The 27,894-nt window shown below is 35.2% G+C and overlaps 2 protein-coding genes across 2 annotated transcripts; both read left to right on the top strand.

Annotated features, from left to right (window-relative positions):
* On the top strand, positions 1 to 15,178 carry LOC306861372 (butyrophilin-like protein 2; the record flags this gene model as incomplete). The annotated part of the gene is made up of 8 exons (XM_079403597.1): positions 1 to 52; positions 3,764 to 4,108; positions 4,201 to 4,548; positions 6,271 to 6,369; positions 7,439 to 7,771; positions 8,320 to 8,337; positions 13,796 to 14,068; positions 15,033 to 15,178. 8 exons carry the CDS (start codon positions 1 to 3, stop codon positions 15,176 to 15,178), a joined length of 1,614 nt encoding a protein of 537 aa, XP_079259723.1.
* LOC306863675 (uncharacterized protein) lies at positions 13,341 to 27,881 on the top strand. The gene is made up of 13 exons (XM_079407179.1): positions 13,341 to 14,134; positions 16,124 to 16,210; positions 18,900 to 18,995; positions 19,161 to 19,235; positions 20,144 to 20,257; positions 20,677 to 20,811; positions 20,982 to 21,071; positions 22,883 to 22,981; positions 23,169 to 23,273; positions 24,333 to 24,428; positions 24,648 to 24,746; positions 27,072 to 27,100; positions 27,207 to 27,881. The coding sequence occupies exons 2-13, from the start codon at positions 16,168 to 16,170 to the stop codon at positions 27,336 to 27,338; spliced, it is 1,113 nt and encodes a 370-aa protein (XP_079263305.1). The 5' UTR covers positions 13,341 to 14,134; positions 16,124 to 16,167; the 3' UTR covers positions 27,339 to 27,881.
* Positions 27,882 to 27,894: the final 13 nt, after the last annotated feature.

The following is a 27,894-nucleotide window of genomic DNA, read 5'->3' as shown; positions in this document are numbered from 1 at the left end:
ATGCCCCGAATGAACGGTGTTTTGATGTCAGTTCTGCTGATGATCGCTGATGGTACGTAGACTATTATATTATTAATAAATACTCTCTCTCTCTCTCTCTCTCTCTCTCTCTCTCTCTCTCTCCAACAAAACTATTTTTAATATTCAATTCCTTCTTTATTTTCATTTCTAAACTTTATTTGGGCTTTATAAGGCCGCTGATTCCTCGTCTTTGTAAGATCTAGTATGAAGCGTCAAAATGGCTTCTTACAGTCTCTGAGGAAATGGCTGACTGGAAATATTGCAAAAGATAAATGAACAAATTCGGATCAGAACCTCTAGACAAATTAAGAAAAATATATCTTCATAATGCAATATATTTGAAAATAATGAAAAATAAAGATAGGCTAAAGTTCTTTCCTATATTTACTGAAGTGTATAAACATGTTTTGATTGGCACAGATCAGCTTCTACAACCAAATCTCCTCCCTACAACATTATTTTAATTTAGAGAGAAACTCATCCTCAGTTCTTCATTTTCTAAGAATAATGTACAGTGTCAGATTACTTCATTTTTTTTCATAGTGATGTTTTCCAGCTTAACCAGAACTGGTTTATCTGAAGTAACTTCAGTTCAGCAGGACTCCACTGTAAAGTAGAACCGGTTTCAGCATGTCTCCAAATAAAAAATGAATCAAGTATATTTATTGAATATTTTTGTCCCACTCTATATTAGGTGGCCTTAACCAGGGGCAGACTGGGGCCAAAAAGTGGTCCTGGACTTTTTGGCACAGAGCGGCCCACCAAACCTGGTCCGCAACACTCCATAAATGAGTGGCATAATTTTTACATTATAATTTGTCTTGGTGTATATGGCAAATAGTAAATAATTTTCAATAATTTTTACAAGGGACAGTTTAATATCACTAAAGTTAAATACCTATATAATCAGTCCATATGACACAATGCTCTGGTATCGTCTAGAAGACTTGAATAGTGTAGAATGTGGACTGTTATGGTGCCTTTCTGTTGGTCATATACAGTATTTGTCCTTTTGCAGGAGCTTGACATCTATCATTTTAAGGAATAGAGCGCCAATCGTGGAAAAGAGTATACAAATTATTTTGATGATGAAAAATACAGTAAACAGTAATAAAATAGCTAAAAACAGTAAATTAAAATAGCTGTCTTCTATGCAAATATATATGAAAATAATTTATTCCTGTGATGTGCAGCTGTATTTTCAGCATCATTACTCCAGTCTTCAGTGTCACATGATCTTCAGAGATCATTCTAATATGCTGTAGCAAATTAGCTTGAAGTGAGATGAATATAATTAATCATAACGGGTTGTTATCAATTATATATTCATCTTCAGGAATTAACTGTAGCATTAATAGTACAGTAAAATGATTTGTTCGGCTGCAGTATGGACAGTTTTAATCGTCTATTGACTCTCAGGAAAATTATTTCTCTGGTCACGAAAAATAATTTCCTTATTAATACATCGCTCATAGAGCATGTAACAAAACCGGAACGTTAAAGTGACCTCGTTTCTGTGAGCTGCAGACACAGACAACCAGGTGTGAATACATATGGATGTTTATTAAACTACACTACAGGGGAACATGTAACATTGAACTAAACACAAACATACACACATTAAACATAGATGCCAACGGAAGGAAGGCATGGAGAGAGAGAGAGAGAGAGAGAGAGAGAGCGAGAGAGATAGAGATAGAGATAGAGAGACAGAGCATATTGGCAGGATTTGCACATCAGCTAAACACAACCTGTTAGAACCATCAAAGAATTACATCACCTTAATTAAAAGTGGTCGAAGCCTAGAAGCGCATCTAACTAGTTAACAAGCGGTTACTTGCACTGGTTTTGTTGGTGCTGAGTAAAGTGTCCTGCTGCATGTATAATGCGTAGATTCTTGATGAATTCCTTTAGGAGTGAAAGCTTCGTCATTCCAGCCATGGGTTGATTGGCCCGAAGTGAATCGCCAAAGTTACTGAACTTAAATGTTTTATGACTGTTCTGCTCAATCGGTGTAATTCTTCCCACAGTACAGTAAAAATAGTATGATGCATTTCACGATCACATAGTGTCACAACATAGTGTACATCATTGTTTGAGAAATAAAGAACAGATAATTTTGATATCAAGAAAGAGACATCTAACATATATTAAACCAGAGATACATTCATACACCCGAATATGAGTGTTTAGAGCTTACTAATACGAATAACGAGTGGTCACTAGGCTAATATTATAAGAAAACATACAAACAACACATGCCTATACCAGATACCTTTGTAACCGATTGATTATGGTCTAAATAAAGGGAACTCTCTATGTGTGTGCTATGCATCTTGTAATCGTGAGGGGGGGGGGGGGGTGCTACAATGCTGATTCGCTGCTCAAGAAACATTTCTTATTATTATCAATGTTGAAAACTGTTGTTACATGTATGATCTGTTTTAGTTTAGTTTCTATGTCTCTGTCTTCCTGCCTCATTTGTTTCCATGGTTTTTGATTAGTTAGTTACACACCTGTTTTCTGTTCCTCCCTGATTACGTTTAGTATTTAAAGCCTGTGTTCTCCCGTGTTCCTTTGTCTGCTATTATTTTGGATCTGCGTTTGGTTGTGCCTTGTTCAGTCATTGGATTATTAAAAGAAACTCTTGGATTTTGACTCCTTCGTCGTGCGCTTTGTTTGATACACACCAGACCAGACCCATAACAACTGTTGTGCTGCTTCATATATTTGTGGAAAATGTGATACCATTCAGTCTTGGGTAAGATTAAATTAATATAAATTTATATTTTTCTTCAACAAGGTTGCATTAAATTGATTTAAGTGACAGTAAAGATATTTACACTTATTATGAAGTACTTATATTTCAAATACACGCTGTTCTTTAACTGAGGATCATTATTAAAACCATTATTAATAATTGATCACAAATAATAACTGATAATAATTAAGCAGCATTAGAATGATTTCTGAAGGGACACTGAAGATTGGAGTAATGATGATGAAAATTCAGCTTTGATCACAGAAATAAATTACATTTTGAAATATCCAAATAAATAAAAAAACACTTTTGTGCAATATTTCACAATATTATTATTTTTACTGTATTTTTGATCAAATAAATTAAATCTTTGAAATAAAGTCAGTGATTCATGAACACTGTTTACTTGTGAAGTGCAAAAGCAAACAACAGAACTTAATTTGACACGGATAATCATAGGGATTTGTATCTTACAAGACACACCCATGGATCATTTGATTTAATTGTTTCAGGAATGAATCCATTTTTATATACATTTTACATCTAAAACAATGACATTTGAGGTAGTGGATGAGATTAACACAAATAAGCATTACTCTCTCTCTCTCTCTCTCTCACACACACACACACTATGCAAAACTACACATAACATGAGTTTCTTACCTCTCCTCTATCATCACAGTATGATTATTGTAAAACAAACAGTCAAATACTGAGGCTTGAGTCTAAAAACCTTTTGATTTGCATGTTTCCCAAGAATAAATATTGTGATGCTATAAGTTTGCAGTAAATGTAAACACCAAAATCATGAGGCTGTCACTGACCCTGTGTGAGTAAACAGCCTAAATATCTAGAAACCAAAAACAACATTTGGGGTCATGCCCTACTTGTTCGTGTTAGTAATGATTCTCTGTGTTAGTATGTATCTATGTATGCTTGGAGAAACTACTAAACAAGCTTTATTTAATCTCTCTGTCTCAGGTTTGATTGTAAAAGGTCCCTCTGGTCCTCTGGTGGCTCCTCTGGGATCTTCAGTGGTGTTGTCCTGTTCTGTTGATGAACTTTTATCAGTGGAGGATCTGGAGGTGGAGTGGAAGAGAACAGACCCAGAGACTTTAGTTCATCTGTATCAAGATGGTGAGAGTCGACCAGAAGCCCAACAGCAGGATTATCAGGATAGAGCTCATTTCTTTACTGAAGAGATTCAACATGGAAACTTCTCCCTCCGGCTGGACGACCTGAGAGCTGAAGATGAGGGACGATATACATGTAAAGTGTACATTCAGCAGGATTCTGGTGAGACTGTGGTTCAAATAAAGGATGTTGGTGAGTAAAAACCCAATTAGTTGTAGTACAAAATTCATCATGTATTTCATGAGAATATTTTAGTCATATTTGTTTTATTTGTATTCTCTCAGAACGTTTGCTAGTATCCGGATCAGATGAGTCCATATCTGCTTCTGTGGGTGAAGATGTCACTCTGAGCTGCTCTGTAGACTCTCACATCACACCTGAACACACTGAAGTTGCGTGGAAGAAAACAGATGAAAATATTATGGTTCTGCTCTACCAAGATAACAAGACTTTACCAGATTCAGCACATGAGCGATACAGAGACAGAGTTGAGTTCTTCAGTGATGAAACCCCCAAAGGAAACTTCTCTCTCAGACTGAAGAGTGCCAGAACTGAGGATAAAGGAGTTTATATGTGTCACGTGTTTGCTGGAGGACTTTCAGCCAATACAACTGTAGTACTGGAGCGACTGGGTGAGTCCTAATGGATAAATACAGAATAATTGGGGCCTAAAGTAACGCATTACTTTTTATTGTTTAGTCACGTTTAGTTTACAGTACTTTAAAAGATATTCATATAACTAATTTATGTCTGAATGATTATTTCTGGATGTGATCACAAATGCTAAATCACCTTAAATGCAGGATTGTTGTGCTACAGAGGTTTGTGTGTGTGTGCTGTATATGGTTTGATGAGGAATGTGTATGAAGACATGGGTTCTACAATGTAAACATGGTTTATGAGGACACCTCCTGTGTGAGGGGTAGGTTTAGGGTAAGGTGATAAAAACACAGTTTGTACAGTATAAAAACCATTACGTCTATGGAGAGTCCCCGTAAACCACATATACCTGTGTGTGTGTGTGTGTGTGTGTTTATACTTGTTTAGCTATGCTTGTGAAGGCTAAATTTCCTCACTTATGTTGTGAAATGCTTTGACAATCCACCAATTTAAAAAGGCTTATAAATTGGCCAAATTTTTTTTTTACTTAAATCTAGTGTTTTGCAGATGTTTCTGTGAGGGGTAGGTTTTGAGGAAGGGTTGGGGTAAATCTGGGCCCACACTACAGGAGTTTTTAAATCCTAACCAATTAGATCTTCTCTTTGTCTGTATGTTTGTGACATGTTATACGGGGAGTCATGCTGTAGCCAACTTTCCACAAGCCGCTCCTCCATCTTCACTGTCCAGTGGCAGCTTGTTTTGCAGTTGCACATCGGCTGTTGTGAAAGTACTGACGTAATCATAAAATTCAATCTGTGAACACCTCACATTACCAGATAATCTCAGATTTTCTCAGATTGTCGGGAGGGATGAATCGGCCTAGTACTCATTTAGTCTAAGCCCAGCTCAAGGGGATAGAAAATACAGTTCATATAGGGTGACCATAAGTCCTCTTTTTCCCGGACACGTCTTGGTCAGGATTTCTGTATTGTCTAAAATATCCAATCGTTGTATGATATCAAAGTACAGTGAGAGCTGTAGAGAGCAGACGGCTCCTTATGCTTTGAATCACTCTCATGGTACTTTGATGTAAAACACTGATCGGTCTGCACAGCGCCGCTTCAAGACAAACACACCTAATATGTCCATGTGCTGATGCAATCTTTGACTGTAGATCCCACCTTCTCTCGTGCCACGATTGGTCGTTTATGTACAATGCCTGCATGTTATTGGTCAAACTTTTTATAGGCAATATAGAAATCCTGGCCAGGATGTGTCTGTGGAAAAGAGGATGATTATACAGTATAAACACTATTACACCTATGGAATGTCCTCATAAATCATGGAAACATGGTGTGTGTGTGTGTGCTTGTTTATGCTACGTTGCGGACCAAATCTCCCCACAAGGATAATAAAACCTGAAATTTTTAGCATTGTGGGAATTGGCCTGCGTTCTCCACGAGGGGAAAAAGATATTAAAAATAGTAATTGATTTTTATCTGAAAGTGAAAGAATGCAAACAGGTTTTCTGTACGGGGTAGGTTTAGGGGATAAAAATATTGTTTGGTCAGTATAAAAGTAATTGAAGTCTATGGAAAGTCCCCACAATTCACAGAAACATGAGTGTGTGTGTGTGTGTGTGTGCGTGATAGAAACAATACATATTTGCACAAATAAACTATATTAACTTTTTAGGGCAGTATACAAGAAAACCCCATATCACTTGTATTCAGTATAATGTCTGTGTTTCCCAGGTTTCTCAGTTTCACACATAATGGTGTTGATTCTCTGTGTTTCTGCGTCTGGATCTGCTCTTCTGCTCTGCTGCCTGATCTACTGCAGAAATCAAAACGGTACAAATATTCTTATTTGCTGTAGTTCATTTGGGACTTAAAGAGAAAATAGAGAAGAGTGCAAGCAGTATGTGTTAATAATGGTAGAAATGCCTAGTTAGGCTTTTATCCAAAAGAGCCAGACATTCACATGATCAAACTGATACAACAATAACAGACCAACATACAATAAAGTTCATTTTAAGACTTTACTTAAAGATTGAACAACTAAATTGAATACTTATTTAATGATTTGAAACAACAATCACTGAGAAAGGTATCAAACGAAATGAGTGGAAACTATAAAGTTCTTCTTGAAACAGCAACTTACATTTGTGCAATAGCAGCTGAAAGACATGTGACCATACATAAATTTACCACAATACAAAATAGAATAACAATATATAAACAGCAAAGTAGTGTGCCATTGAGAATTAATTTGAATTTGAATTTGAATCGGATTGAAATGATGAATGGATTTCCCAGAATGCATTACCTGTTGAATGTCTCCATTTTAAGTCCAGTTCATCTTTTTGTGTTGTGGTAAATTCAATTTGTATTTATTCCCATTGAAGTGCCTGAGCTGTATTCAGTTCTAATGCAGTGACAGCGAGTGAAGAGTTCATAGAGTTATGATTATCAAGCAGTCTGTCCTCGTATCTTGATGAGACCGTTTGTGTGATCACTGACACTGAGAGCAGAAGTAGTGTTTGGGAAACCTATCTGAAAACAAGCTTCATTTATTTATTTTCAATTCCCATTGGTGCTGGCAGTAGTGTAGAAATTACACAATTCCTATTTAAATGCATATTTAATCTGGTGATCAGGTCTGCAGCTCATGTTGGGTGATTGTTGTTCTGAGGGACACTACAGTTTCTAATACAGTTGAAGGTTCATCTGTTATTATCCTCTGCAATGTTGCTGAATTTAAATAATTATAGAAGGATTAACTACAACTTTGACTCCAAACACTGCTTTGTGTATTTATGTTTAATTTTTTCTAAATATTACAGTATGTGTGTATTTAGGTAAATATTTTTTTTCACCATCAAGGTACTTCACATTACTAACAAACTCTTTTCATTTACAGGGTTCACTGTGACATATTCTCAGAGTACATATGTGGATCTGGGATCTTCAGTGGTTCTGAACATTTATAGAGTTAAACCTTTACAAATGGAGGATCTGAAGGTGGAATGGAGAAGAGAAGACACTAAGACTCTGGTTCATCTGTATCAGGATGGAGAGAGTCGACCGCAGCAGGATTATCAGGATAGAGCTCATTTCATTACTGATCAGATTCAGCGTGGAAACTTCTCCCTCCGGCTGGATGGTGTGAAAGAAGAAGATGCTGGAGAATACATATGTAGAGTTTACAGCAAACAGAGATGTGTGCTTTCAACTCAGATTACTTTGGAAAAGGGTAAGTGAATAGATGAAGAAAAATTGATGCTGTTTTAAGCATTATATTAGTATAAAATTAGTCTTTACAGACTTTGCCATAAAGCAAGTTCAGTCATGAATTGTCAGAGTTTGTTCTGCAAATAAGACTGCAGTGGCTTAAAAATGTGTTTCAGCACTTAAAGCACAATTAAAACAGGTGTAATACATCACATGAACTATGATAATACACTATATTTTCATTACTACATCTATTGTTTTAACATTTCAAACCACATTTAACTTAATTTAACTACAGTAATGACATGTTTCAGCGTGTCTTCAGTGTCCAAATGCTGTTTGTGGCTGCTGTGCATTAACTGGTGGGATTGATCCATTTAAAAACAAAAACAGAAGTCATTTCTATTATCAGCACAGGCCACTAAAATCATCATTGATAATAGCTAAACAACAAATAATTGAATATAATTTTAATTATTAAATAATGATTACAGAACCTTTAACCTGTTAAATCCTAAAGCTTTTGATAACTTTGACTGAAATGTTGTTATTGTTCTTGTTTCTCCCTAGGTCGATGGGTTTTAAAAGGTAAGTAAACAGATAAAACAGAAAAGACTATGCCTAATCAATACATGATTTTCATTTGGTTGATTGTTATCAAATTTGAAGTATCAGTGCATAACTAGTCAGTGTGAATCCAGTCATAAATATAATTGTGAGATATTGAAATGCACCACTTATTTGCTCATAAATAACATGATCCCAACAGAACATTAAACACTAACAGATGATTCAAGATCTCAGCAGAGAAGGATAAAATAACAAAAACAGCATCCAAACAGATTGAATTTATTCTTTCATACAATGAAAAAAGTTATTGAAAGGAGGTTTAGATGTTGATGTTTACTGAAAATGCTTTAGTGGTGCTCTTGACCCTTCTTGTGTGTTTTTATTATTTCATTTTAATTTTTAATATTTTTTCCCCTCTGGTTGCTGTAACTGTGTGTTTACAAAGCAGATTTATTATGGCTAAATAAATAAATAAATAAATACATTGTGAGTAAGGCAAGGCAAGTTTATTTATATAGCACATTTCATACACAGTGGTAATTCAAAGTGCTTCGCATAAAAGAAAGTGAAATAGACATTAAAATCAATAAAAACATGGAAATAAGAATAATAAAAACAAGGAATTTTAAAATGATATAGAAAATGATTTAAAATAAATTTAAAGAAAATGATTATACATAGAATTAATTGCAGTCAGTTCGGACATATAGCACAGTGCTCATTCAACAAATGCACAGTTAAACAGATGAGTAGATGATTATGCCTACTTATTGATGATGATTTAATCAGCATGTAGATATCTGACTCACTGATCAGAACTTAATCACTATTAGTTTCATTATTTTTTAGTTACAGAAGTTATTAATTTCACATTATTGTGTGTTGAAGCTCTATAGAGTGCAACAGTCAGGATCCAGAAGTAAAAACTCCATAGGGAGATTGATTTTTAACAATAACTGATAAATCTTTAAAGACAGCCCTATTATGAGTGCCAAGGATGCTAATCAATGTTATATGCTTTTGTGAAAGCCATCTGTTCCCATTAATTTCACTTATTTTTGGAATAATTGTTGAGTAGCAGAATTCATGGTGAAAAACTACATTAATGATGCTGTAGAGAAAATTCCACCAAGTCGCTGTCAGCTAAGTGTCAAAAGAGTTCTTTACAGATTAAACTTAAAATACATTGTTTCTATAGATACAATCAACAATGTTAAATAAATAGTTTTATATTTCTCTGTAATTGTTATTCCGCAGTGCTTCATGGGATTGTAGTTCTTTCCCTCACCAAAGTTGTTAGGTACACAGTCTTATAACGTTATCTTTTTGTATAATTTTTTTCCTTCAAATGAAACTTTGTTGTGATTCGCCTCAGCTAGTTGCCTTGGTTCATTGTTTATAACACCTTAACAAAGACTTGTTTAAAATCACTATGAGACAAATGAATGGGAAAAATACTTCCAGAACCAGCTCTGCTGAAAGAGTGAGCGGCCCTAATGCACTCTTTAATACTTCACAGTCAATAAAGTATTCTTATAGACTCTGAACATCAGAAAACAAGCTACTAAACATCACTGGCCAACATCAGCTCACTTTGTCTTGGCTTTGTTTGCCAGAACAAATATGCGTAATAAACACAGTTTACAGTAGCCAGAGAAAAAGCTCAAGTTAAAAAGTCAAGGGCCAAAGTGCCCAACTAAAGCAAACACTATTAAGCATAATGGTGACTTCATCCTAAACTATTATTTTCAATAAAACATCAAAACCTAACCCTCTGTTAATTCTCAGTAAAACTCTTGTCAACATATGAAAGATAAAATAAGATAAATTATATATAATTTATTTTATTTTATTTAAAATAATAGTACCACAGTTTTGGTTAAAAACTAAATTAAGCTTCTTACTTCGAGCCGTGTTTGACGATCATAAACCAGTAGCGCAAGACCAGTATTAATTAAAAGCGACATTAAAAAGTCCACAAAAAGGTAAGTCACACACACCATCAGCATTTCGGCACTTACTCTAGTCTAGAAGGAATCCCTGCTGCCTTTCTGAAGTGTGTTCCTCTTCGTGAGGAGGACGAGGGTTTATATGGACAGACCCTCGACGATTGAGACGTCACCACAGATTGTGTTTATTTTCCCCATCCCAAACAACTCTATGATATATGAATTATCTTTTAAATACATTCACTTTCAATTAATCTAACATAAACGCTTTGTCTAACAGAAAATTCTTTCCATAGCAAATATAGCATTTGATTTGCTTTCTTACAGATAATATCCACATTACCAGAAAAAAAATCAGTTTACAATCAATCATAGTTCCCAAATATTTAAAAACCTTCCCAATTTCCACTGGCTGATCACATAACGTCATTTCTGTGAAGGGTTCTGGGGGATCAACTATTTTGTCTTCCCAACATTTATCAGTAGAGATCTTGCTTTACACCAATTTTCTAATTTCAAAACATGCTCTTCATACTCATAATCAACACAATCCTTCCATAAGAGTGCAACCAGTGCCATGTCGTCTGCGTATTTATACAATTCATAATTTGTACTCTGTATTTGCATCTTATTTGTATAGACAAAAAATAATAGGGGTGACAAAACGCATCCTTGAGGTGCTCCTGTATCTGAAAACATAATATCATTATATCCCCTGAAGCAAACTTGTTGTGGTCTATCTGTTAAGAAATTTTTAATCCAGTGAATTATTATCCCGTTCACTCCTAAAACTAAGAGACATTATGAAAATAGATGTGTCTGCAATGTATTAAATGCAGATGTGTAATCAATAATAAGAACTTGTGCATATATGCCTTTGTTTGTTGGAAGTGACTTGTATCGACCAAAGTCCCTCTGTCCCTCTTTGTGGCTTGAACACAAATTGCAATAGATCTAGGTGCTCAGATACATACGGTTAAAGATGATAACTAATGACCCTTTCCATGCGAAAGTACAGATGGTAAGGCTACAGGCGGAAATCTTCTCATTTTTTCGCCCCCACTTTTTTAGGAATGGGCCGCATAAATGGCAATTTCCACATATTAGGCACAATCTGAGAATTTAATAAAAACTGAAATAATTTTGTTAAAGGGTCAGTTAATTCATTCGCACAAGTCTTTAAAACATGACCTCTAAGGCCGTCTGGACCTGGTGCTTTACCGGACCTGATTTGCTTAAGACACAGTGTGTTCACTTCTCAAGCAGATCGATGAACCCACTGGAATCCTGGCAACAGCTCCATCAACCTTATCTCTATTACCATATTAGCCATTAACCCATCTTAACATATCTGTGTCTATAATATCAGTATTCACACCATTCGAGTCACGCCCCATCATCTTATTTAACCCTTGCGTCATGATTTGCTAACTGATCCTCTACCTTACTTTCAAAATCAATTTTTACTTTTTGTATCTTTGCTCTTAATTCCTTTCTTTTTATCTTAAATCCCTCAAAGTCATTTTCATGAAAGGCTGCATTTTTCTCATTAATGTATTTCTTAAGATCTTTAGAAACAACATGACTTGTTATTTGAAAAGATTATAAGGACAAAAGTGTAAATAATAAATGAACTCCATAGTGGATTCCAAGTAATCAAGGGCTTAAGATGTTTGAATTCAGCCCATTGCAGTAGTGGGCACTTGTGTACAGTAATCAATGGTGTACATCTGAGTCAATGAGATGAAGGGGAGTTAGTGAGGAAAGGGCAGAAAATGAAGTGGAACACAGCCCATATTTGCAGAAGGCCAGTCCTGCTCCTGGAGATCTTCCATACTGAAGAGTTCAGTTATAAACTGCTCCAACACACCTGCCTGTGATCTTCAAGTAATCCTGAACATCTTGATTATCTGGATCATGTGTGTCTGATCAGGGTTGGAGCCAAACTCTGCTAGATACAAGCTGTCTAGGAGCAGGAATGACTTCTTCTGATCTAGCGTCGCTGTAATCTTTGATCTTCATTATTTAATGAAGAACAAAATGAGTGTAAAAGTACAAGGAAACAATAAATAGGACAATAAGATGGATTACTTCGGCACGAAGTCAATTCTGAACTGTTGCTGAGAATGAAAGATGTCCTACACAGAATGATACGCTCTCATAAAACTGGTCATAACAAAGATATTTAGCACAGTGTTTTTTCTTAAATACAGTCTCAGGTTCTACGCACACATCTAGTGACAGAGTGACTCTTAATTTGTGTAATAATACAGATACAGTGCTGCTGTATAGAGACCAGATGATGGTGTTTCTCTGGTTAATGTCATCTGAACACAGAGGTTGTTCAAAGAACACATCAAAAGATCATTATTATACATATGTGAGAAATAGCTTTAAAATCACAGACAAAATGGTGCTTCAAATGCACTGCTTCACAGTTGCTTTAGTCCCGTCTTTCTCAGCCTCTCTAAAACCTGCATTAAGTGGCATGTTTCTGATTTTTATTCATCATGTAGGTGCTGTTCTCACTTTATGCCTCCCTTAGTCACAATAACATAAAGGCTGAGGTTTCTTTTACAGATGTTTCATGCACTTGTGGACATGGACATCAACACCAACGCCAACACAACACCGTAGAACTAAATAAACAGGACAAATATAACAAACATCAGTCACACATTCAGTTACACGGAAAACACGTATAGGACTTTAAACTCTTAAATGAACAAAAAATACATCAACATACCACTTTTGCCTGCTTGTAAGATAAGAGAGGGGGTTATATCTTGAAGTTTCTTGTAAGGATGAGTAATCATACACAGAAACCTTAAACCTTTTAATGATAGCATCATTCCATGTCTTCGTGCAGATGACAAAACAGGAAGTGATATACAAAGGAAAGATGGGAATAAAAATAAAACAACCAAAAACTCTCTTTCAATCTTGCTCAAGTAAACAATAATTCAGTATAGAAATCACAATAAATGTTGTAAAATAACCAAAATTTAAAGTTATACAAATTAAACGAATGAAAAGTTAAACTATGATAAGCAATTGTCTAAGTACACAAGTGCCATATAGTGGAAACAAACAAACTCAGAAAGTTTAGTGATAGCAAATACACACTTTATTATTAAACATTTGACCCAGATATCTAATTTTCTGGAATTATTTAATGATAGCGACTGTTACTGTTTCCACTAAAAAGCTAAGCATCTTTATCTAGTGTAGCTTGTGAAAAAATCCCCATGATGCATCTGGATCACACTTCTGCTCTGCTAGTTTTCTGATGACCACAAAACCATAGGTAGATACATAAACATTTTCTTATTTAGTTATCTTTTTGGAGTAATTGATTTTCAAATCAGTTGACATGATAATTAAAAATGGGTGCACTGTGCAGAAATGCAGTAACTTTATCTTTCCCTCAATACTGCATCTTCATGTCCAAAATACCATTCTCTTTTCTTTTGGTTTAACAGAAGGTCACATTATGGACAAAATGTAATGTATTTTTATTTTTACAGTGAAAGTTTCTTCTGCTCCTCTGGTGGCTCCTCTGGGATCTCCAGTGGTTTTGCCCTGTTTTTGTGGTGATAGTTTACCATCAAAGGGTCTGAAGGTGGAGTGGAGAAGAAAAGACACTCTGGTTCATCTGTATCAAGATGGTGAGAGTCCAGCAGATGAACAGCAGCAGGATAATCAGGATAGAGCTCATTTGTTTACTGAAGAGATTCAACATGGAAACTTCTCCCTTCGGCTGGACGACCTGAGAGCTGAAGATGAGGGACAATACACATGTAAAGTTTACAATAAACAGAGATGTGTGTTTTCAACTCAAACAAGTTTGGAACCAAGACTACTTGGTAAGTGAACATACAATGATGGCCAAAGGTATTGGCGCTGACATAAATTTTCATCACCAGATTTTCCACCATGATTCCAGATCGAAGCGAATGTATATTAAAGGTCATTAAAGTGTACGAGACGTGAATTTAAATAGTATTTATTTACAGATGCAGTTATGTCACACTCTAGTAAATTTCGTCTGTGTGTGAAGACACTGCAGGCCGTGGCATAGCACAAATCTGTGAATGAATGTCCTGAAGAAGTAAACTTAAACGGATTTCCACTGCTCAGGGAGTAGGGAGCAATGAACACTGTGTAGGGAGCATGTCAATCGAAACACAGTTCATGCATGTAGCTCTGAGCTGGTTATCTGAATCAGGTGTGTTAACTAAAAGAGACATGCAAAATATGCAGAGCGGGGGGCATGAGGACTGGAATTGAGAACCGCTGGTGTAGAGTAATCAGATTCATTTTAATTGCAAAAAGCTTCATTAGCCAAACCAAAGTGAAAATTTTATCACCAAGACCCAAATTTCACTGTTTTTGGCTCCAGCACAGAACATTATTTTAGTCATCATATCATCAGCACATGGGAAAGTGTGAACGAGTGCGAGTCTGATGTGCTAGTTCTGATTGCATTATAAGAGCAGCGTGATCGCTGAGGAGAGAAGAAGTGCTTCCAGTTCTTGTGTTTCTGTGCTAGCAATGTGCAGACATCATCACTTTACATCAAAATGGCTGTACATGCAACTAAATTGCTGCAAAGAATATCACACCTGAAATAACCATTTGCTGAATCATCAAGAACTTCAAAGAGAGAGGCTCCACTGCAGTGAAGACGGCTTCAGGACGTCCCAGAGTGTCCAGCAAGCGCCAGACCCTCTCCTCTTGATGCAAGTGCATCTGCATGTTCAGTGAGGCAGACATTTGGACAACAGCCTGCTTTCAAGAAGGGCACCAAAGAAGCCACTTCACTCCAAGAAAACATCAGGAACAGCAAGTACAAGGATTGGACAGCAGAAGACTGGTGCAAAGTTACTTTCTGTGAAGACTCCTTCTGACTGTCTGGGACATCTAGAAAATCAATTGTCTGGTGAAGAAAAGGTGAACGCCACCAGGAGTCCTGTGTTGTAAAGGAGTCCTCTTTATCTTACAATTCTGCCATCAATAACAGATGTCAAAACATCCTGCAAGAGCAACTTTTCCCAGCAACCCAGGAGCAATTTTGTGATGATTCATGCATTTTCTAGAATGACAGAGCACCATGTCACAAGGCATCAGTGATAATGAAGTGTTTGGAGATCATTACACTGAAATGTTGGATATGTGGCCAATCAACTCCCCAGATCTTATTCCCATAGAGAACCTGAGGTCAATCCTCAAAAGCCGAGCGGACAAACAGAAGTCCACAAACTGATTAACTCCTAGCACTAATAATACAAGAATGAATCTCAGATCAGTCAGGATTTGGCCCAGAAGCTGATATCCAGCATGCTAGAGTGAATTACAGAGGCTATGTAGAAGAAGAAGGGTCAACACTGTAAATATTGTCTCTCTTCATTGTTTTCCAGTATACCGTAGAATCATATGAAAGGATCATCAACAAATACTGAAGCAGCAAACGGAGGTCAGGGTTAGAGTTAGGTTAAGTTTAGGGTTAGGCACTTAATTGTGATTGTAAGGTTAGGATAAAGGGATTGCATTATGTCAGTTAATCTCTTCACAAACATAGCTGTACAAACATTTGTGTCTGTCTGTGTGTGTTTGTCTTTGAAAATGCCACTGAGATGTTGACAAACAGATTATCCTCCATGGCTGCATTAAAGTTTATTTAGGGCTTTATATAATAAAAGAGTGAATCGCTTTCTTGTATCCCTTTTTTAAGTTGCTTTGGATAAGAGAGTCTACTAAATGAATAATTGTAAATGATATTAAATATTTAATTCAAACTTAATTTGCTCATTGAATTAATCTAAAGTTATTTTCTCTTCTATGTCTCCCTCTAGATTCAGTCCTCCATCTTCATCTGTTTCTAGTCGTCTGTCCAAATATGATCATGTTCTTTGCTTTTGTCCTCTGGGGTGTTTCTGAAGGTATGTTTCTCTAATACTTACAGTATATTATTTAATCTGAAAATTACACCATACCTACTTACATGACATTAGGATTAGTTGTGTTTTATAGTCATTGTCATATTTTTAAAGAAGGTCTGTTCTCAAAAGCTTTACAGTCGTGACTGAAGGAGTGTGTGTTTGATTTCACTGTTTGATGGGAGATTAATATCTCCTTTAATGATGACGGTCACACTCCTGAGATCTTGTGTGTGTGTTAATGCAGTGACAGGAATACGTTTGGGAATATTTCTGCATTGATTACTCATAAAATGTGGTGTGATTCATCTAAGTCACAGTTATAGACAGACACAATCTGACCAGACTAATAACACAGACACAATAGTACTTGTCAGAGTTTTACTGAAGACACTGAGTAATAATTGACAGGGCAGGCTGTTATAGATAAAACACTCTCTCTCAAGAAAGACTGGTTAGTGTGAACCATGCTTCAATCTCAAAAGCTTTCATAGGACCTTAAAACACATTACAGAGATGCACAAAGATTGAAAAGGCTACAAGAGCATTGCTAAAGACTTTGGTGTTCACATCAATCCACGCTGAGGTGTCCTGTCTAGAAATGTAGAAAACTCTGGGCTGTTTCTACTCTCGCTAGCAGCAGGTATCCTGCAAAGATCAGAGTGAGAGCACAACAGACATTTCTGAAAGAGGTGACAGGGAACCCATGAATAACAGATAAAGACCTCCAGAAAACTCTCAAACTATGAAAGACTTGGTTCTTGAGTCCAAAATCAGAAAACCACTGAACAAGAATGGTGTTCATGAAAAGGCAGCGCAAAGGGGGAAAAAAATGAGGCATGTCTCCTGTTTGCTCAAAAACACCTGGATGGTCCGAAACACTCGTGGGAACCTGTTCTGTTTACAGCGGAGACAAAGGCTGAACTTTTTGCCAAACTTGTACAACACTTTACAGTAGTTTGGGGAAAAAGGGGCACTGCACACCAGAACAAAAACCTCTCCCCAGCTCTGAATGACGGTGAAAGGAGCATCATGGTTCAGTGCTGTTGTGCTGTCTCGGGTCTGGAGAACAATGAACTCAGAGGTGTTTCAAGACATTTTACAGGAGAATATCAGGACAGCAGTTCATGACTGCAAGCTTTGTTTGGTGAGCCAACAAGACAATGACCAAAGCACAGAAGTAAATCCACTAAAGGATGGTGGGAAAAGAAGAAAATACATGAGTCCTGGGGCCGGATTCACGAAACATTCTTAAAAAGAAATTTCTTAATTTATTTCTTAAGAAGATTTTCGTGAATCCGGCCCCTGACCTTAAGCCTTATGCACTGTTTGGGGTATTTTTGACATTTGCTGAAATTTTATTTTATTTTATCTAAATGGCATACGGTTGTCAACACTTGGTAGCTCTACAAACAAAAAATTAAACTGGATTGCTATCTGGTTGTATGTTAGTATGAAAAAAAAAGCCACTCTCGGGATGTTTGGGGTCTCTGGAGAACCCACGTTGAAATGAATGGGGAAAAGATAAAATAGGTACCTTTACTTTTAAATCAATCCATCACAATGCAGACCACAAAATCCACAAAAACAAAGTGGCAACCCTTCCACACCTTCACAGAAATGAAGAAGTGACATTACATGAGTGAACACACACAGAAGTGATGGAGGGACACTACAGCACATCCATGATGGAGAATAAATGCAAACACACACACACACATATATATACACACTAATACACACATATGACACCACATGCAGGTTTGACGGTAATCGTGTCATAACTGCAAAAAATGCTATTTCAGTACAAAAAAATGCTAAACCTTGACAAAGTGTCATTTTATATTATTACAATAATGGTTTTGTAGTCTCTTAACATTGATCTAATAAAACAAAGTGTGAAAAGATCAATTCCTATGTGGAAATGTACAATGAGCCATTGAGTAATACTCTAGAGCCACCTGGTGGCTGGAGTTAAAATTTTATTTTCAATTTTGTTTTTTGGAAACAATTTGGCATTAAACTATGGCACATTGGCCATGTTATCCCCATGAATTACGAATGTGGGTCTTTTATGAACTGAATTTTACATAAAAAGCTGTTTTTGTATAAACATATAATTTATATAAATTAAAAAAATATCATAAATCCTCCAAAACCTGCACAAATGTGGAGTAAAAACATTAATAAACTGAGTAAAAATATATATTTTTGTTACAATATTACATTTTGTTGCCTGGGGTCTCTGAGACCTCAAACAGCCCGAGTGTCCGCCCCAAACGAATGGTGCACAAGGATTAAGCCAATTACTGTAAGATACTGTGGCATAACCTAAAGAGGGCTGCACTATCACAACCCAGAAATACTGATGAACTGAAACAGATTTATTGAGATGCTCCAAAATGGGTTTTATAAGCATCTACAGGAAAGCTTTGGTGAAGGTTTTGCTGCTAAAAGAGGATCTACAAGTTACTAAATTCAAGGGGTCACTTACTTTCTCCACCCTGAACTGTAAACGATTACTTAATGTATTCAATAAATGTGAAAAGTGCTCAGTTGTGTTATTAGTTTAGTCAGATTGTGTTTGTTAAACTGCGATCAGACCACAGTTAATCAATGCAGAAATTTGGTTCAAACTTGTATCAGTGTATATCAATAACGTCTCATGAATTAATATCTGGTTATGTTTCAGGATCTGTGAGTGAATCGGTCTGTTGTTGTGCTCTTTATTTCCTGAGGTCTCTCCTGTTGCTCTGGGCAGCTCCATACATTAAAGATAGATTTTCAGGTATGATTAATTTGATCTGTTTAATAATAATACCCAGATGTTTGGATTTTATCATCTTTATGTGAGAGATTTAACAAAACATGAAATAGTTTTAGTGTCATTTGCATTCATTGTGTTGGTGTTTATATGGCACTGTGATTGTAATGATTGTCTTTTCTGTTACAGTCCAGATTAAATCATGGATTCAGAAATACAGTTATGTGGCAGAATATGCTGTTTTCTCAGTTGTGGTTTATTCAGGTAAACAAATACAAATATCAGTCAACTACAGTTATAAAACATTGACATGCACATGAAAGATGAGAAAAATGGTGTTTGTTGGAATTTAAATGTAATTCTGAACGATCTGTAGCAAATCTAAATGAACAGTATTACATAAATCATAACATATGCAGCAACATTAGCTCATAGATGATAGATGATAGGATGTGTTAGTATGACAGATCCTGCATGTGTTCAGTGCATCTCTGTATGTTTATAGGACTGAATCACTTCATGATCTTAAGTACTCTCTGATATACAGCTGATTATGAACGAAATCTGCATTAAATGTTGCAGGGAAATATAGTGCTATGATCACTTTAACTCAACTGAGTTTAAATCTGAAATCACAGATGCATTATCGCTCAGCATCAATCTGCAGCTGGATTAATAATAATGGCAGCACATCCAGTGTCTAGTATGATCTAGTTTAGCTCAAACCCGTCTCTTGACACGTATATACACTGAAAAAAGATATATATATGTATTTTTTTAAGGTAAGTGGTTGCAATCAATTTATTTTAGCTACATTTAAATAAAAAAATAATGTTGAAAGTTAGTCAACTAACTGTTTATTTAAATGTAGCTAAAATAAATTGATTGCAACCACTTTCCTTAAAACAATTTCAATGAATCATATTTTTCAGTGTACTGTGTATTAAAGCATTAAAGCACTTTAAACTGTATCCAGACATACATACACAATAATAACTTCAGTGTGATAATATTTACTCCATATGATTGTGTGATTATCACTATTAGAAAACCAATCACTGAAGCTCAGATTATAACAGAAAGACTGTAAAGCAAGAGCAAGTGTTGTACTCTTCTGACACGTACAGTATTTACAGTTTGTGCTTATATGATCATTTTCTCTCTTCTTTCAGCTCTTTTTGCGAGTGCTTGGGGAAAGTTTCAAAACTATGCTGTATTTAATAAAGTCATCATAATGGTCCTGTTTGCAGTAGTGTTTGTGTGCTGCCTCTGCAAAATCACCTCCAGTAAGTGTTTCTGAGTGATTGATTATCATCAGAGACACACAGATGAGTCTGATTCGCTCTGATCTGAACATCCTTCATCACTTTAGTGTAATAATATAACCACATCACACTCTAGACATTAAACACACTTCATCCTTCAGATCTGAGATTGCACTTCAGAGTATTAGTAGAAATAGCACATATCAGTGGTTTATTAAATATAATACTGTATAGTTTTTATTAGAAACAAGAAAAACCTTTTTTTTAAGGTTACTGAATAACTTCATTATATTTATTGATATGTTTATAATATAAACAATATATACATGTATAAAAACTCTGAGTTGATTTTGTTGTAAATTGCGTCGTGATAAACTGCTATTATAATGATTCAAAACTCAATCAAATCAGATCTTAATTATCTAAAATGTTTCTTCTAGTTTTAGTGACAGAGGTTGGAAAGAAAAGTGGGAGGATAGTTAAAATCTTTGATCTTGTGGCTGATATGACCTTTCAACTCCTGCCGACTCTACAGTTCATCCTCCTCTTCTACACGTTTGGAGCCGGCAGAGGAGGTCAGTTCATATTTAATAATCATCTGAGTTCATCTGTGATCAATTTACTCTCGGTTCAGATCAACACGTTTGAACATGTTCACTCATTATTGACTGAGACTTATGCTCATCATGATTAATCTGTTGATGAATGATATCCAGCATTAATATAATCACTCTCCTGTGTTTAGGATTCCTCATGATTGTGATTTTACCAGTGCTGATGATGATGACAAATGAGAGATGGCTATATAGATGCTATGACAGTGATGGACTGGACTGTAAGTATCTTCTGATCATGATCTGATCTGTGTTGAGCTGCATCAGTCTCTCTGTGATCTCCATCATCAGTGTTTCAGAAACACATTACACTGATATCCTGACTTATTCACAGAAACAAACTGATATAACGTTTGATTCCTGAAATCAGATAAACTTACTGAATCATGGGACTTTAGTACTTGTCTTACACATCGATATATATATATTTTAAGGATATATTTATTTTGCATGGCATGTATTTATTAATTATTATCAGTAGATCAGCTGCACAGCTCTTCATCTGCTCTTCTATGGGTCTGTGCTCTCAACTAATTTGCCTCGTTTAGTAAATCTGAAGCTCTCAGGATATCAGCAGAAGATGATTAATCAACAAAAACAGCATATCTTCACTTTCACTGACCAGTTTGACTTACTTTCTTTCATATGTGTAACACAAGCTTTTATTGAGAGTTAACAGAGGTTTAGATGCTGATGTTTTGTTCATTTATATTTGTTTAGTGTTCGCTTTAGTTCAGCGGTTGGTCTTTATTTTTTTTACTTTTTTTATTTATTTTTTATCTCTGGTTGCTATAACTGTCTTCATTATAACACGGCAGGCAAGAGAAACTGTGATCTGATAATGATAAAGATATAATCATCATATAATAATTCACTGATCCATTCAGAGCCTAATCATAAACACCCCACAGACAGAAAATAAGATGAAAATGAAGATTAATAATCTCTCATAGACTTACTTTGACTAATGTTCAGTTGAGCCGAGAATATTCAAACTCCAACTGACAAAATTCAAATCTAAACACACTGGAGCCCATTAAACTCAATCAGACTTCCCTTCTATGTACTGTGTCTAATCTATTCTAGCCAAACCTAGCAACTAGCCTAAGACATGCTATCAGTGGACCAATTCATGCTAGCAACATGCTAATCATGACATCAATGTGTTAAATCATGTTAGCAGTGTGCTAAATCATGCTAACAATATGCTAGCAACATGCTAATCATGACATTAATGTGTTAAATCATGTTAGCAGTGTGTTAAATCATGCTAACATTATGCTAGCAACATGCTAATCATGCTGAAGACATGCTAGCAAATGCTGATAATGCTAGAAACATGTTAGCAACATGCTAACCATGCTAGAAACATGTTATTGGAATTGATTAGCAACATGCTAACCACATGATAATAATGCAAGAAACATGCTAATCATGTTAGAAGCATGCTAAGAACATGCTGTTAGCAACATGCTATTGAATGTTAATCATGTTAGAAACATGCTATCAACATCGATCTAATTGATCCATCTATATTTTCAAATTTCAAGCTTTACAACAAGCTTTTACAACTGTTTAGCTTTAAGGCTAAGCTTTATCAGGAAACCTCTTGACAAACTTTTTTATCAGTAGTTTAACTTCATCACTGATGATCAGATGAATCAATAATCTGTCTAGCGTTCAGGACTCTTGTTTTGTAATGTGTTGTTTCTCTCTTCACTTCCTGTCTTAAGCTGTTTGGTTATTATTGGAGAGTTGAATCTTCAGGAGAAGTGAATTATTTGATTGTTGAGTGTCTGAATGATGATGATCTGTGTTTAACCCTTGATCAGATCTGTTTCTGTCATCAAATCATTCTCTCTCTCTCCTGTTCTTCAGTTTCATATTCAGTCCTGAAGACAGTGATGTTAGTCTTTATATTAGTGACTAATGCACTGATGATCTGTGTTCAGATGTGTTTATTCAGTCAGTTTAACCCCTGATCAGATCTGTTTCTGTCAGCTAATCATTCTCTCTCTCTCCTGTTCTTCAGTTTCACTTTCAGTCGTGAGGACAGTGATGTTAGTCTTCATATTAGTGACTAATGCACTGATGATCGGCCTCTACATATTCACTCTGGACAAACAGACAGGTACAGTACTATTTAATAATGATATTAGTTTATCTTTCAGTGTTTTCATGTTCACTTCTCATGAAATGCGTCACAGAGTTGATCACATGATCAGTATAAAGCTGTCTGCTGTGATGAAGACAGAAACATCTGGAGTATAAACACAGTCAGATGAGGTGAAGTGAGTCTGTTTGTGATTGTGTTTCAGATCCGATCGGATGGGGCTGTGTGATGGTGTTTCTGCAGATACTCTGGACCGTCATGTACTTCACAGATAGAGATGATTACTACTTTGATCTCAGTTTGTCTCGAGGTACAGTATCATCATCTACTGATCATCTTCTGTCTGTGATGTTTTTCTGGTTCATGTACGATTAAATACTTCAGTAGTTCACAATATTAAACAGTGCAGGAGCAGTAATATTAATATTAAGCAGGTTTGTGTGTGTTCAGAAAAGACTGAATCAATAATAAAGCTGTAAATCTGGCTCCTGATGGAAACGGCGGTCAGACGCTGGACGTGACGGTCATCATTATATTGATTAATCTCATTAATCCAGTCATTAGCTCTTAAATATGTTTCACACAATAACAGCAAATGAATGAATATAAATCACTGATAAACACTAAACTTGAACCTGTTACTGTCACTCCTCTGTTCAGCAGAAAATTGTGTAATTGTGTAAAACTGTGTAATTTAGTTCAGGTGCTGTACCAAACATATCCACTAGATGGCACCAAACTCCATTAAACATGTGTTCTGCTGCCACATATCAATGTTTTTCTGCCACAATATCACTTAAATCACAAAACAGCGGCCAAATACTGAACCCTGAGTCTCAGACCTGCGCAATGATGTGTGTTTTGTCAAGATTAGAAAAAAAAAATATATATATATAGATAGAGTGAAATGTGAAACATACTCACTGGGTGATGAGCCACTAGTTAGTTTTAAAGCACAGTTTCCATAGTAATGCAATAAAAACAGTTTTACAGGATGAACTGTGAGTGTTTAAAGATTTCTAATGATAACTAATTTCTGATGAGTACTAAAATATTTCACTGGATAAAAGCTATTAATATAGAGCGAGCGGAGCATCTTGTTGTGAGGACACAGAGCTAATCAGTCTCAGATGATCTGAAGAAGAAGAAATCAGTCAAAACACACCACACAGATTAAACTATTAATAAGAAATCAGATAATTCAAGAAAAGACTGTTTTATGTTGTTTTTAATGTGGCCTTATTTTCTCTAATAATATATTTCTAGTAATGAAATATTGCTGAGTTAATATAAAGCATTGCTGTATTGATTATATAAGCACTGATGTGTCTGAAGGTGATGTTAAATGTCTTCTAACGCTGTGTTTCAGATTTTGATCGTTATGTGTCGGTGTATGTGTTTGGATCAGTTGCTGTAGTTTTACTGAACTCTGCTGCTTTAATAACTGAACTCATCCTCAAAACAGGTCAATAACTACACGCACTTTAATATACAGTACTTGATTTCAGGAAAATATCTTTAATTTGAAGAAAATAATTCCATAATGAAGTTTATGGTAAATACTGTATACTTTAAACATGTATTAATAATGAATATTATGAGCTGAGTTTACCTGTATTTATCAGGAGCAAGTATAAAAGTTCAGATTGAATTGATGTCTCAGTGCAGTGCTTGTGTTTTTCAGTGAATGGAGATCGTATGATGGCAGATCTGAGATTCATTGTGTTTCCCTCTGAGTGTTTATTTGTCGTATCTCTGCTGATTTCTGCAATCTCAGGATCCAGTGAGTATAAACCTGAATTATTTCTGTTACAAACCATTCGTTCACATTCACATCAACATCAGCTGCTCTTCATCTGTTTTCTTGTCTCTCACGTTTCTTCACATTTCTCAGTTATTTGTCTGAAGCTTGATAGAAATGATAGTTCCTTCAGTGTCGTGTGTCTCTGTTTGTGTTGATTTGTGTTTAATAACTGAGAGATTCAGAGCACAGTATATAGCTAGGGCTGGATGATATGGACAACATTTATATCATGATATATTTCTTAATTTCAGTCGATACGATATAATTCTGATATTGATATGAACAATATTCCAAAAAAGCCTCAGAAAAGAACGCAACCACTGCCAAACTTCTGAAAAATGAATTTGCCAAGACTGTGAAACTTGTAACTTGTAATATAGCTAATATTAAAAAAAGCTAGCTAATCTTTTAAAAAAAAACAAATGTTCACATTTTATTTGTATTTAGCCTTCATACAAACAAGAAATGTGAAATCACTGTCAAATAAAAAAGACTCTCAGACTCATCTTATTAATATTAACTATAACATACACTACCAGACAAAAGTTTCTGAACGGTAAGATTTTTCATGTTTTTAAAGAAGTCTCTTCTGCTCACCAATTTGATCCAAAATACAGCAAAAGCAGTAATATTGTGAAATATTTTTACTATTTGAAATGAACTGTTTTCTATTTGAATATATTGTAAAATGTAATTTATTCCTGTTATTTCAAAGCTGTATTTTCAGCATCATTACTCCAGTCTTCAGTGTCACATGATCTTCAGAAATCATTATAATAAAAAAACAAAAATATCATTGTTGAAAACAGCTGAATAGAATTTTTCACATTTCATTGAATAGAACGTTCAGAAGAACAGAATTGATCTGAAATAGAAATCTTTTGTAACATTATAAATGTCTTTATCATCACTTTTGATCAATTTAAAGCATCCTTGCTAAATAAAAGTATTAATTTCAATACCCCCCCCCCCAAACAAAAATAAAATGTATCAAAAACAAGTGCTGTCAAACGATTAATCACATCCAAAGTAAAAGCTTATTATATATGTATGTGTACTGTGTATATTTATGTATATATACACAGTATATATTTTTGAAAATATTTAGATTTATATATTCATACTTTTATTTTATATATAAATGTTTAATATTTAAACAGTTTTTCTTAAATATATACACTGGTGTTTGCATTTATATATACATAATAAATATACACAGTATACACACATTATGTAAACAACTTGTGTTTATATATATATATATATATATATATCACCAAAGAATCCTGAACAAAAACATTTACTCCACTCTTTTAAATAACTGTGTCTTGAGCAGTAATGATGCTTTGATCACAGGAATAAATTACATTAAAATATATTCAAATAAAAACCAGTTATTTTAAATAGCAAAAATATTTCACAATATTACTGCTTTTGCTGTATTTTGGATCAATAAATGCAGGCTTGGTGAGCAGAAGAGACTTCTTTAAAAATACCAAAATTAAAATATTTGTTCAAAAACGTTTGACTGGTAGAGTAGGCTGATTATTCTTACAGACTGAAACAAGTGTGCTTCAGCCAGGATAAAGAGAGAGAAAAGTGCTGAGTTGCTGCAGAAAACAGAAACAATGTAAACAGAAATGTTTCTGGAGACGGGCTCATTATTGAAAATGCGAGCTGATTGTCTTCCTGTGAGAGCGGCAGTGCTTTCCTCTGTAACGGCTGTAAACAAAGCAGCTCCGCTCATAAACTACTTTATCAGATAAAATGCCAACAAAACTTTTCTGAAGACAGTCGGTTTCCTTCAGAGGTATATTCATATAAAACATCCGCTTATGTGCTCATGCTTATTTAACAAGCCCAAATAGGCTAAATTAATGCATGGGAAGCACTGGTAATAATGTATATAGAAATATCGGAAATGCATTTAAAAGTCATACCACTGTTATTGAAACTAATTATATCGTGTTATGTATTGATATTGAATTACTGTATCTCACACTAATAATAACACTTAAAAATGCCCCTGAGCCCCTTTAAGACTGAAATCTGCTGAGATTGACTCAGTCACTGTTAAAATCATTCAGCTGTGAGCGTAACAGTGTCCAGTAGTGCAGGAACCAGATCAATTTAAACATTAAACTCAAGAAAATCATCAAACAAATCAAGCAGCAGCTGCTGAACGCCACACACAACACATCAAATATCCCAGGAACGGTTCAAGAGTGAATGACCAGGTCTTTAATTGACCTGAACTGAGAGAGATGAGATTCAAACTAATGTCTTTCTGTTCTGACCTCACAGAGATCGCAAGCTGTCTGAAGTCTTGTCAGGTTAGTGTCTTTCATACACCTGAACTGATCTGAGATTTAAACTGGTCTGCAAGTATGAGGATGTTAATGAATATTGTTTAAATGACGTGTCTTCTCCTAAACGCAGAACAAAGTGAGATCTGTACGAGTCAGAAGATCCCAGAAGCAGCAGAGCACAGGAGAAACACAAGAGATGAATCCTCTGAGGACCGGAGATCAGGAGCACAATCAGCCGGATTCAGTGCTGTCTCAAACATGAGAGAGAGATTATTACTGAGAGATCCTGAACACAATCTTCTGCATCAAACAAACAATAATAACACACTGGTGTTTGATCAGAATCTCCTGTGTTTCTGCATTGATCTGCTGAGTTCAGTCTGATGACGTTATTCACTCTTAATTATAGTGCTTTTGTAAATAGCTGTAAATATGCAGACTGTGTTTTAGTGTTATAACACTTTGTATATATGCGTGTAAAACTTTTTTTTAAGACTGATTCTAGTAATACACATTAAACTATTCAAAATCTGTATCGGTCAGTCTCATGTAAACTTATTTAATTTTTTACATGGTGTAAGTGGAAGACGGATGCATTTTTCTCAGTCCTGTTACCAAAAAACTAATAATAATTTTAATATTTATTTAAAAAAATTATTAAATATTTAATATTTATTAAACATTGTTTCAAAATGTGTCAACAAATTCCTCCATTCCCCCTCAGGCAGGTGTTTATTTTAAATAAATTGTTGGTTTCATGATCAAAAAATAGTTTTATCATTAAAAAAAAAATCACTTTATCTACACAAGGTGTATTT

This window comes from Barbus barbus, assembly GCF_936440315.1.
Source record: "Barbus barbus genome assembly, chromosome: 4".
Classification (NCBI taxonomy): Eukaryota; Metazoa; Chordata; class Actinopteri; order Cypriniformes; family Cyprinidae; genus Barbus; species Barbus barbus.
The sequence above is the reverse complement of the archived record's forward strand: the minus strand, read 5'-3'. Positions and strand labels throughout refer to the sequence as shown.

Bases quoted from the DNA above. Each gene is read 5' to 3' on its own strand.
- LOC306863675 (XM_079407179.1), top strand. From the start codon at position 16,168: ATGATCATGTTCTTTGCTTTTGTCCTCTGGGGTGTTTCTGAAG. The intron at 16,211-18,899 runs GTATGTTTCTCT...GTTATGTTTCAG, and splicing joins CCTCTGGGGTGTTTCTGAAG to GATCTGTGAGTGAATCGGTC. The intron at 19,236-20,143 runs GTAAACAAATAC...CTCTTCTTTCAG, and splicing joins CTCAGTTGTGGTTTATTCAG to CTCTTTTTGCGAGTGCTTGG.